General features: G+C 39.9%; 1 protein-coding gene across 6 annotated transcripts in view; it reads left to right on the top strand.

The window, feature by feature from the left end:
* TRMT9B (tRNA methyltransferase 9B (putative)) overlaps positions 1-13,109 on the top strand; it is a 70,950-nt gene that overhangs the window by 42,893 nt on the left and 14,948 nt on the right. For 5 of the 6 annotated variants that reach the window (XM_072776250.1, XM_072776249.1, XM_072776252.1 and 2 more), the window contains exon 5: positions 7,651-7,805. In XM_072776250.1, coding sequence (XP_072632351.1) covers positions 7,652-7,805 — 154 coding nt within the window. In that variant the 5' untranslated portion in view covers position 7,651. Of the gene's footprint in view, positions 1-7,650; positions 7,806-13,109 lie in introns of those variants that run through there. The other variant, XM_072776253.1, reaches the window with a different exon arrangement.

The following is a 13,109-nucleotide window of genomic DNA, read 5'->3' as shown; positions in this document are numbered from 1 at the left end:
ATTCTTTATATAATTTCTGTTCCCATCCACTTACTGAGATCTGTAATCCTCATATATCATTGTAGTTGTGCTACTTGGAGGCTGTGGCTAACATAATTCATCTTTAATTTCACATTGGATGTTTAGGTAAAGCTATTCAATATCTAGTGAGCACATGGATCTAGGACTAGTAAAGTGAGTTTCTTTTCTTGCCACAGACCAATTAGTTGCTAACCTGCTGCCCTAATATGACATATTTACTGAGAGCAAATGGACTTTATTCTTCACGGGTCACTGGATAATCTGGCATGAGTCATTATTTTATTTAAATTAGTAAGAAACCCTCAGTTCATTTCCCTATATCATGTGCATAAGGGTTATTTGTGAATCAGAGTCTTGAGGCGTGTGGTTGTTGAAGTCACAGTGCTTGGGTGAACATCCCAAGCACTGGGTTTATCATTATTTGTTCAGGTCTTTTTTATGATCTTAAAATTTTTTATAGTTTTATTCCAAGAAAAAAGAGACCAGGAAATCCTCAGTTACATTTCTTCTGAGCTAAAAACTCTCTCAACAGTTTCTCCTGTTGTATATAAGAGTATATATTATTACATCATCTAATTTCATGGGAATACTGCCTCAAAATAGTACCATAACTCATCTTTGACCCTAGTAATCTCCGGTGTCTAGGTATCCCCCAGAAGGCACTAACCGAATAGCATTCATTCATCCTGGCAATGGCAGGACACAGCTGAGAAAGGATATTCTGCTCAGCTGTGGGTTTTAAAATGCTTTAAAGTTCATAGTAGGACAATTGTCTGAAAGTAAAAGGGTTTTCTTACATCGAAATACACAGAAGAGCACATACAAATGTACACTTAGATGAATTTTCACAAAATAAGCGCACTCATGTAAACAGGACCCAGATCAAGAAATAGAATATTACCCACACCCCAGGACAGTGCCCCCCTTTGCAATTCCTACGCCCCCAGGTAACCATTATTCCACTTCTAATGACACAGGTTTGCTTTACCTGTTTTTGTACTTTGCATAAATGGAATCCTACACTCCGTATTCTTTTGTGTCTTCTCTTTTAACATTTTATTTATGAGACTGAGCCATCTCACTGCATATAGTCACAGACTTCCTTCTATTACCCGGCAGTATTTCTTTGTATGAATTCATGGCAATTTATTTGATTGTTCAACTGATGATAGACATTTCCAGGTCTGTGCTATTCTGAAGAGTGTGACTGTCTTTTGGTAAACATATGTATGCATTTCTTTTGGATACATATACACATACATAAAGAGTACAATCTCTGGGCCACAGGATATGCATATGTTTGGCTTAGTTGTCACTTGCCAAAGAGTCTTCCCAACAGGCTGACACAATTTACGATTCTCCTAGCAGCATATTCGGATTCTGGACACTCCCAGTTCTCACCAACACTTGGCATTTTCTGTCTTTTTCCTGTTAGCCATCCTCTTGCGTAGGTGGTGGTATCATGGTGTGGTTTTAATCGGCAGTTGCCTGATATGAATGAAGATGCGCACTTTTTGTGTGTTTCCTGTTCATCTCCTGCCCACTGTGAAGTTTTGAGGGTTTTTTTTTCTCCCATTTTTATATTGAGTTGTTTGTCTCTTGCTTGACAATGTGGAAGAAATCTTCATATTCTGGATACAGATCCTTTGTCAGACGTATGTACTATGACCATCTTTTCACATCCTATGGGTTGAATTTTCACTCTCCTATGGATGTCTTAATTTTTTTAAAAGATCGTATTTATTGATTTGAGATAATGAGAACAAGAGGAGTGTGAGCGGGGGCGGGGGGGGGCAGAGGGAGAGAGAATCTTAAGCAGGCTCTATGCTGAGCATGCAGCCTGACACAGGGCTCGATCTCACCACCCTGAGATCATGATCTGAGCTGAAACCAAGAGTCAGATATTCAACTGACTGACCCACCCAGGTGCCCCTGGATATCTTAATTTTAATATAGTCTAATTTATTTATTTTCCCTTTTACGGTTAGGTCTTTCTGTTGAAGAAAGTTTAACCTAGCCCAAGGTTATATAGAAGCTCTTTTTTCCTCCAAGTTTTATTGTTTGACCTCCTAGAAAGAGGGTTTAATTCAGAAATGTAGTCAGTAGGTAGGTATCTGGATACAATTAAATAAGAAAACAAATGAGTGCGTTTTCCATTGAGCCAAACATGAAGGAGAAAATAGTGGTGTGGAAAGAAACTCAGGATAAAATTTAACAGAAGTTCCCATCACAAACAAAAGACAGATCCCTTCTGGTCACTGGGCTGTGAGCTTAGAGCTTATGATCCTAATCTTGGAGCTGCCTTTCTAGGAGTGGTTACTATAGGAACTGCCCTGAGACTCTGCAGCTCTGGTGACGCCTCCCTGGGGACAAGGAACCACTCCAGGGGACTAAACAAGGCCTCTCAGAGTTCCCTGTGTTCTCTGGGGGTCAAGGGCAGTGTCTCATCTCCTTGATGAGATACTAGGAAAATCTCTCAGAAAGCCTTTTCAGCTCCTCTGAATTATTTTTACTATTTATACGTGTGTGTGGTATATGTGTACAGTTTGCCAGTGATCATTAAAAGTATTTCATTTTTTGGTACTCACTTCAGATCTCAAAGTTGCATGTGAAATTGTGAGTATTGGACATGTCTCTATGTGCACTTCTCTACCCTTTTTTTTTTTTCCCCGGAAAGATGGCATTAGGAAAGACTGACATGTGAGAGGGATGGCTTACAGAGGGGCAGAAGGAAACTTTGTGGGTGATGGCTATGTTCATTATCGTAATTGTCTCATGGTTCCCCACATGCATTTGTATAAAATTTGTCAAATCACACACATTAAATATATGCAGTTTGTTATATGTCAATTATTCCTAAACTGTTAAAATAATTTAAAAATATTGTTGCTTTGGCTGGAGTTTCAGTTTTCACTTACTCATTAAACATGGTTATACCTATTATATTTAAGACTAGTTAGTGCTAGATACTACGGGCTAACCAAATCTGTATATTTTACATTGTTTCTTTAGAGTCCAGAATCCGGTTGCATTGCTTAAGTCATTATAGTACTCTGTAGACTCTGAAACATTTAGGGTCCTGTGACATTTACTGGATGAAGGAAATTATACTTGAGAAGTTTGGAGAAAACCAGAGACAAAAGTAGCTTCTTGGCTCACAATAATAAATTAAGTTTTAAGACGCGGAATGCAGTACTGTCTCAGTTTTCTCCCAGTTTTGTTACATCTGTAGTAAAAAGGAAAATGTTAATATTTATGAAGGAAAAAGACTGACTCACAAAGTAACAAGGTAACTTCTAATAGAATATGATTGATAATTTTTACTTTTTCGTTACCTGTTCAACATTTCTTACATGAGCTGTTTATTTCCCCTTTTTTTGGCTTAAAATATCCACACTGTCTGCCCATCAAGAGCAGTTGCTTGGGGACTATGCTACTGTTTCCATGATTTTGCAGAGACATGCAAAACAGCACTGGAGCTACCCACTGGCTCCTAAAGCTTCTGCCCAAACACAATCTACATCTTTCTGATCATATTTAATGGACAAAATTCAAACTTTGCCTGAATGAAATTGGATGGAGAGGTGTTATCTCAGAACAGGGCAACCAAATATTGGTGACTTCTTAATGATGACCCTGTTGCTAGAAGCATTGCTGAGATCCTTCTCTTTGTTCCTCTCTCCATGGGAAAGCACATCAAGCGACTGACCTCTCTTGTTACTTTTCTATCACTTTCTCTCCTCTCTTCCATTTTGCAAGGAATACAAGCTAGATGCAGAACAAAAACCCAAGCTCTTCGTATAAGAAGTAATGCTGAATTAGAGAGGACTCCTGTGGTGGTCAGGTCAGAAACCCAACAATCATAAGTACATAAGGGGAATTGACTGACCCTGAGTTGGGTAGGATAAGAAGTATCGGGCCCCCAGGACTGTAAAAACCAAAGTCTCAGGGAGTAGAACCAGGACTTTCTGTGGGCTGTGGTTCTTTTTCTCTCTGCATTTTTCTCTCATCTGTTTACTTTGCCTGACTTCATTCTCTTCTACCTAAAGACAGGTCTTTTCCATGTGAGGGAAAGATAGTCAAGGGCAGCCTGATCTTTCTTCTTTCTACCACTGGTGATGCAAGAGACAGGCCACTGGTTCTTTATTTTTATTTTTAAAATTTTATTTTTATTTATTTTGAGAGTGTGTGTGCGTGTGTGTGTGTGTGGGAATGGGGCAGGGAGGGGCAGATGGAGAAGGAGAGAGAGAGAGAATCTTAAGCATGTTCCACACCCAGTGCAGAGTCTGACATGGGGCTCTATCTCCCAACCCTGAGATCATAACCTAAGCTGAAGTTATGAGTTGGACGCTTAACTGACTGAGCCACTCAGGTGCCCCAAAGCCACACGGAGATATCTCCAGGAGGGACTCTAATTGGCTCACCTTATATCACCTGCCCACCTTGGACCAATGATTATGTCCAGGAATATGGTACCATGATTGGCCAGGCCTTCGTCACATGCCTGTGACCTCTTGGCCTCTGTGACCAAGAGGACAAGATACAAATTATTAGAATAAGGGGGGTGGTGAACTTGGTTGGACAAATAACAACAGCTACTCTAGTCTACTTAGAATTAGATAGGCCTAGAGCAATCTTTTAAAATTATACATCCAATCGTATTGCCTACCCCCCAACCCATCTACCAATTTAAAAACTATTTTCTACCATTGCACTCAAAGTAAAACCTAAATTAGTTCCTTGAATTTTCAGTGCATTACTTCATCGGACTTCTCCTTCCCTTTCAAATTATTTTGCCTTCTTTCATGACTCACCAACAAGGCTAGCTACAAGGGCCTAGAACTTGATAGCACAAAGGTTAAGAAGCCTGGCTAAACCAAATCCTATCTCCCTAGCTTCACCTTGAACCCTGTGCTCTTAGTACTGATCCCACTAGCTTAATCACATTACCTAGCTCACAAAGAATTTGCCTTGATGTATAAAATTCATATGGAAAATATTGCAGGAAATTTAAATCCAGTGTTAAAAATGTCACACATTGGAGAGCCCCAACTCGACAAATCAGTTTCACGGTCAGCTATTCATTCTGCAGTCTATAACCTCAGCTGTAAAATACAATAAAAACAAAATGGGTTTATATTGTTCACACACTTTAAAATATCTCTCTCTGTATGGCACAGGCCAACCAATTTGGGAGAGGACTCAGAGGAAGGTCTCCAAGGAGTACTCTTTAGATACTACAAATTCTTAGCTTGTAGTGGGAGCCAGATTGAAGACAATCGAGTTTATGTTAATTGCCTAATGTGTGCAAGTACAAGAAAGTAAATTTATTTGTTCTAGGGTTCCTCAAAATTGCATTGCTGGATTAGATTCCTTGAGTGGAAAAAGTGTTAAATAGACTTAAGTCTACGGAGATTTTGATTAAAAAGAAAAGCACTCAGTGTTTGGGTTTTTCTGGTGTGTAGGCAGTCATAGCCAGCCATATGTTTACTTTGTAAATTCCAGTTGAGAGTGCAACATAAGCTGTTTCAGTTTGGGTGGAAGTTTTGTCAGACCTCACAAATGAATTTTGTACTCTGTTAGGAGTTTGCCAGATTTTTTTGCAGGGGCTGTGGGCAGGTCCAGGGTAATTAAGGATAGTCTACTGCTAATTTGTTTTTTTAAGAGTAAATCCTAAAAAGCTCTTCCTTGTAAGAGAAGGAATGATGGAATTAGACTATCATCATTTGGTGATAACTGTAGTATTAACTGTTTAGGGCAAGAACCACCAATGGATAGGATGCTAAAATTGGTGGATGAGCCTATGAGAAAAGATATTTATGCAGTCTCGAAGTGTATCCCTCCACAAGATATTGCTTAAATGTAAAGGGGAGTAAGAAGGGAAGGTACTTTGCAGTTACTAATTAGACGCTGCCTTGCTCAAGTGCTTCCTAATTTCCAGGGTTGAAGTGATGAGGGGATGGAGGGTGGAGAGTGGGACAGAGGCTGTCTAGAGATGCACCCTTCTCAGGTCCCTTTCTCATCTGCAAGCTTGTGACTGTAAGGCCACTCTCTTCCCACACTCCCCAGAGTCACTCCTTCTTCTACCAAAGCCAGTACCCTCCTCTGCACTCAGGGTTAGGCTCCATTCTGGTTGTGTTTGTTCACTTATTGATGGTATGTTGTGTGCAAACCCCAGGGGATTCAGCATTAAATAAGCCCTTGATCTCGAGGATCTTCCAGCCAGGGCTAGAGGAAAATATCAAATAAACTATCATAGCCCTTTGGATCTGTAGAAGTATGCATGGGACACACAGGAGTACAATGGGAGGGATCAAACTAGCTGATATGCACCTGTAGGGTTCTCAAATGATCGAGGATACTTTCACATTAATTGGTAAAAGCCACATGCTGAGCCCCTGACCACTTTCCTTCACTCACATGCCTCAAGAGAATAATTAAAAGATTAAACCCAACACAGCAGAGGCCTCTAAGATTACTCTTATGTTTCTCTACTCCTTTGTGATTGCCCAGTCCTGCATAAGAGGTCAGACAAGGCTTTCTGGAAGAGGTGACATGTGTGCCAAGAATGCAAAGTTAGCCAGGTAAAATGCAGCATCTGTTCAGGGCCCTGGATGGGAGAGAATGTGTTGCAACTGAGAAACCATGGTTCACTGAGTAACGCAGCCAGTGCTGGGGAAGGGTGGTGACAAATGGCTTCAAGAGGTAGGTTAAGGCCAGATCAGAAAGAGCCTTGAATGCCCTATGACACCTGAACTTGACCGGGCAAGCTGTAAGATGCCTTTGAAGAAGTCCAAGACGGAAAGCAACACAAGTAGATTCATGTGTTATAAAAACAGTCGTGGCATAAGGGAAGGGATTGAGAGGGCCAAAAAGCAAATACAAACAAACCAACCTATTAACAGGCCATGGAAGTAATTCAGGCAAGAGATGAGCACCTTCTTTAAAGCAGGATCAGTATGGAAACAGAAAGGGTTGGAATCCCAGAACATTAAAAAGATAGAATAACTAGGGCTTTGTGATTGGACAGGAGTGATGAGCTACCTGTTATAAAAATTGAAAATGTACTTAGCATTAAATAGAATGATTTTATCCAGAGAGAACCATTTCGTAAGTCTTTTATATATGCTTCCAAAATGAAGAATTGATCTTGCACAAGAATTTGTGATGACTGGCTCATTTCCAAACCATTCTTTTCTGAAGATGTGCAGGTAAAAAAAACTCTACATTTACTACTCTTTGGACAGCTATGGCAGGGTTACAGTGCAGGTTTTGTTCTTTGCAGTTTATTGTTTTGGGTTTTAAGATTTTATTTATTCATATGAGAGAGAGAGAGAGAGAGAGAGAGAGAGAGAGGCAGGCAGACACACAGGCAGAGGGAGAAGCAGGTTCCATGCAGGGAGCCCTGTGTGGGACCTGATCCCGGGACTCCGAGATCACACCCTGAGCCAAAGGCAGACGCTTAACGGCCGAGCCAACCAGGTGCCCCTGTTCTTTGCAGCTTAAAAAAAAGTGTCAGGATGGTATGACCTTGGTGGTAGTAGGTCCCAAATTTTAGGAAATCTGCATCCTCTGGCTACCTCTGGAGCAGACTCTGACCTGCATTTCTTGGGGTGGCCCCATTCCCAGGATGGACCATGAAGCCGCCCAGCTGGAGCAGCAGCATGTGCATGATGTGTATGAGAGCACCGCACCATACTTCAGCGACCTGCAGAGCAAAGCATGGCCTCGCGTCCGCCAGTTCCTCCAGGAGCAGAAGCCGGGCAGCCTCATTGCTGACATAGGTAACCCGGGGTTGTGCCATGTAGTCTGAAATATAGTCTATTGTGCTTTTCCTTTTCAAACACCTCTGCATACATCGACCATCAAAATTGACCTGGCATTATTGAAGAAATCAGGACAGAAATGACTGAGGGTGAAATTGACCAGTTAAAAGTTAGATAACTCTTCATAGTTGCCAATCCTGTTTGGTGGCTCACATGCCTTCTACAGAAAAGCCAGAATTGTGGGATTGCAGAAGCCCTGTAACCTCTTATTAGTTTCATAGATCCTTTCCCTTAACTATTCTGGAGGTCTTTCACTGTAAGCATATCTTTAATTGGATATGATTTGCCTGGAGGGCTTTGGCTCATATCTTTCTGAATCAAGAAGTGGTAAACTACAACCCAGTAGATTTAAGACTAAGGTTCAAGACACGATGGGATTCCCACTGGAGGCACCTAAAACTGCTTTCCAGAAACTGCATACAGACTGTGCCCAGAAGAGTCATAATTCTATAGTTACAAATTCCTTCTGATTTGACATTTGCTGTAAACATTCACTCTAAATATTAGGAAGACAAACAGACATGTGTCCAGGGCTTCTTAACATATTAGAGGTGGTATATGAACCGCGTGGAATGTGGGAAAGGAATGCATGTCAGATAGAAATGGAGAGACTTTGAGAATATCTCTATCATGTCAACTACTAAAAATTAACTGTGGTTTCAGAAGATACAGTGAGTTTGGAACTCTCACCGCCCACAGTGTCAGCAAAGTACCAGAATCTTAAAATCAGTTAGAAGAAAAAGAGGCCATTCAGTAAGTGGCTTTAGGACAACAGTATAATTACATGCTTCTTTCTCATACCTTACTCCTCAAATTCCAAATGAAGCCAAGATTGAAGTATGAGAAAATGAAATCTTTAAAGGACTAGATGACTGAGAACTAGATTATTTTTTAAAATATCCTCAGAGGCAAAAGCCCCTTCTATATGTAACACCAAGGAAAGTCAGAAATCATAAAAGATAATCCAGTTGTCATTACTCACAGTACCTATGTTAAGTTAGTAAAAATTGCCATGAACACTGACTTCGCGAATGCTGAATTACGACTCCTCGGGGAGCTGCAGGATCAAGGTTCCTGTGAACCTCCAGTTACAGCATTTTTGTCAACAAATCAGTCCCTAACCTGTTTCATGAGTATGTCTGTTTGAAGACACATTATTACTATATAGGATGGATTCTTGAGCATTGAACCCAAGGCCAGCACACTGTAACTCAAGCCTGAGCAAAGTGTACTGAACACATAGATCTTGTCCATAAGGCTCGTCATAGCCATCTTCGGCTTAGGAACCCCACCCAACCCCACAGCTCACAGCCCCCACCCCAGCACTTGAGCCTTAAGCTCACCATGAAGTCACTAACAGAGCATAAAAATGCAATCAATCAATCAATCAATAAATAAATAAATAAAATTTAAAAAATGACAGTAAACAGACCACCTAAAGGACACTTGTTGATAGGATGAGAACCAAAACAAGGTGCTGGTCAGGGGCACCTCAGGCAATTCAGATTTTTCCAAATTTTTGCTGCCCTATAAGCAGGCTTGTTGGTGATCCATCACACAAGTGCTGAGTACTGACTTTGGGATAACAAATTCTGTCAAGTAGGTGAACATATAAATATAGAACCTGTGAGTAAAGAAGATCAACTCTATTGATATCTTTGACCATATAAAAGTTTAAAAGTTCTATAAGGCAAAAATCTAGAGACATATATAAATGAAGCCAAAAAAACCCCTGGAAAAAAAAAAAAAAAACAAAAAAACCCCTGGAAACTAAGTAAAAATATCTGCAACTTCAACTTTATATGATAGAAAACTGGAAGAAAAAAAAAAGAAAACTGGATAATTTTATTTTTTTTTATTTTTATTTATTTATGATAGTCACACATAGAGAGAGAGAGAGGCAGAGACACAGGCAGAGGGAGAAGCAGGCTCCATGCACCGGGAGACCGACGTGGGATTCAATCCCGGGTCTCCAGGATCGCGCCCTGGGCCAAAGGCAGGCGCTAAACTGCTGCGCCACCCAGGGATCCCCGATAAGTTTCTTAATCTACAGAGCATTCTTCAAAGTCAGTATGAAAGAATAGGACCAAAAATTCAAAGGAAAAATGAGGAAAGGATATAAACAATTCAAAAAAGAAGGAATACCTATTGTTTAAAAATTTTTTGATAGCTGATCTCCTTACATGGCTCAGTAGCAAAGGTACCAAAGGGTTTACAGTGAAAAATATGCCATCCCAGTCCTGCAGCACCAAGCAACCCACGCTAGAAGCAATTAGCTTATATAATCAAGATATTTAAGTATGAGCATTTCCATATGTGTACATATGGGTGGATTATCGTTTTTTGATTACACAAATGGTAACATATCACCGTATGTTATACAAACTGTCATAAGTACACCTTACTTCTGTTTTCTTTACTGTATTGTAGAGAGCAACCCATATTTGTACTTACACCATATTAACAGATCCATGTTGTCTGTTCTATCTTGCTACTATAAATTATGGTGCAAATGATACTGTTTAGATGCCCCTGTGCAAATCCATAATTATATCTAGTAATATTTTTTACCCATTTCTATTTTTCAAATTTTGTACTTTTATATATTTTTACTACTCTATAAATGAATGGAACTATTTTTTTTAAGATTTTATTTATTTATTTATTCATAGACACAGAGAGAGAGAGAGGAGAGGCAGAGACACAGGCAGAGGGAGAAGCAGATGTGGGAATCGATTCCGGGTCTCCAGGACCACACCCCAGACTGCAGGCAGCGCCAAACCGCTGCACCACTGGGGCTGCCAAAATGGAACTATTTTGATTACACAATGAGAGATAGGCTTTTTTTTTTTTAAGATTTTATTTATTTTAGAAAGAGTGTCGAGAGAGAGAGAGAGAGAGAGAGAGAGAGAGAGAAAGCATGGAGAGAAAGAATCCCAAGAAGACTCCAAGCCTAGCATAGAGCCTGATGGGGGGCTTGATCCCACAAGCCCGAGATCATGACCTGAGCCGAAACCAAGAATCGGATGCTCACCTGACTGAGCCATCCAGGTGCCCTTAGAGATAGGTTTTAAAATAAAAGTAAAGTTAAAGAAAAAAAATGAAAGAAGCCCAAGGTAATTAGACAAAATAAAGTAGTATAATATGACTATCTCCAAAAGGAAATGTTTTTCTTTCCAGGTTTTACACTTGGCTAAAATCAATGGTTTGTTATGTTGACTAACTTGACTGGCTATTAGATTAGCAATACATATTTTATTACTAGTAAAACTTTGTATAGGTTATAATCATCTGGAGGTAATCGGGTTCCAGCTTTACCCATACAGCAATTTCCTAGGCTGTTTTCACTATTTAATTGGTGCAACTTTCAGTTGACAAGAATTTTATTAGCCACCTCACCCTATTCCCCAGTCCAGCTGATTTACTGAGGTGAGGGTGAAGGGTCCCTGATGGCAACTAAGAATTCAGGGCAGGTATCAGGAATTAAGTGAGTAGGAGCTATAGCCCAAGTGAAAAGAACTTTGATGGTTCAAAAACAGCAGAAATCCCAGGTCTCTGAGGAAATGCTAGGATCTGTGCGGTCATGGCAATGCTGCTACCTAAAATGGGCTAGTCCCATAAGGACATTAGACGGGGTGTGGAGGACGTTCTGGGGTTTGAGAGCTTTATTTAGATTAGTTCAGAAAGCAGGAAAAAGACCAGAGCTCAATTCTTTTTGAGCAAGGTTACTTTCTTACCCAACATCAGAACAAGCATTTGTCCCAATAGTATTGAAAATTGCATTTGTGTATACATAATAAAAATAAACTTTTCAATAATTAAGATCCCCTTTGCCTCTTAACTGTATGTATTTATTCCCAGTCTCTGTGGTCAGATTTGATTTACCAAGTCATTCCCTGTTTACCATTCCTTCACCGAGTCAATAAAAACGTGGGGCTCCTGCTTTGTGGTGGGCACCATGCCTACAGAATAAAACATATCCTTTCAACTCTGGTTTTATGAAATGTATATAAAATGAGAAATAAATAGGTGATCTAGTCTTCTCTTTCCCATGGGAAAAGAGAATCCTCTTTGAGGTAAGAGTCTTAGAAAAAAAAACAAAAACAAAAACAAAAAACCTCTTAATTTTAAAAATGTAGTTGTGCCTACAAACTTAAGAGGAAACATTCAGATTAGTTATTTCTAGCAAACACTTGCCCACCGTGCACCAAAACATTTCATGGAATTAGGGCAAGTATCTGTTTTCTTCTTTGAGTGAGGCACAGAATGGAAAAGAGGGAATGGAATGTAAGCCCGTACTTTCTGTTAGCTCACCTCAATACTATGGAACGTTATCATTTAATGAGATTGAGTAAAGCGGCATCACTGTTGGGTACTGGAGCTTACTGCGGTGTCAAAAATGTCCTAATATACTTCTTGCACATTTAAGATCATGGGGTCACTAGGCTTAGCAATATTCCCCAATTTCCTCATTAGGATAAAATCTTCCCCTTCCTAGCATTTCAGTGTATGCAGCTGGAAAATAAATAACTGCATCATATTTGGGAGATCCACCACTATCCTTAGAAATGAATGCCATCAGAAATGAATATGGGACAAATCAAGGGTGTCATGGGCCTTGGGAGCCTTTGAGGAGATGCTGAGATTTGAAAAGGCCTAAGTGGCTTCAGTACTGCAAGACGCCCTCTGAACACCTCCTTCTAGCTCTCATGATCCACAAACCTATTCTTTCGGTTTTTTTACTTTTTAAATTCCGGTATCTTTAACAGGCAGTGCTATATTAGTTTCCAGTGTACAATGTAGTGATTCAACAGTTCTGTACATTACTCAGTGCTCATCCCCGGAAGTGTACTCTCAATCCTCTTGACCTGTTTCACCACTTCCCACCCCCTCTGGTAATCAGCAGTCTATCCTGAACCTGCTCTTATTAGTCTAAGTTAATTCGGCCTTTCATTTTTCTAAATGTACCCCCTGAGCCAATTAAAATAAAGCAAACTGTTTTACAAGATTATTTTTCTTTCACTATGACCATCATCTTTGAAATACTCAGGACTGCAATTTTGAAATACTTTCTAAATCCTATCTTCCCTATAACTCCCCTCCAATATTGATTACTTTTTCTCATAAGCATTCTTAGAAACAGTAGCTAGGAGATCTAAAATATTTCTGAGACCCAATCATTTACATTGAAATAATCACGCTGGAAATCTTATTTTTTATTCACATACTCACCACTGTCTTAGCTGGCATCGATGAACTTTA

This window comes from Canis lupus, chromosome 15 (genome assembly GCF_048164855.1).
Source record: "Canis lupus baileyi chromosome 15, mCanLup2.hap1, whole genome shotgun sequence".
In the NCBI taxonomy this organism is placed as follows: Eukaryota; Metazoa; Chordata; class Mammalia; order Carnivora; family Canidae; genus Canis; species Canis lupus.
Note: the sequence above shows the minus strand (reverse complement) of the source record. Positions and strands in the feature narration are given on the sequence as shown.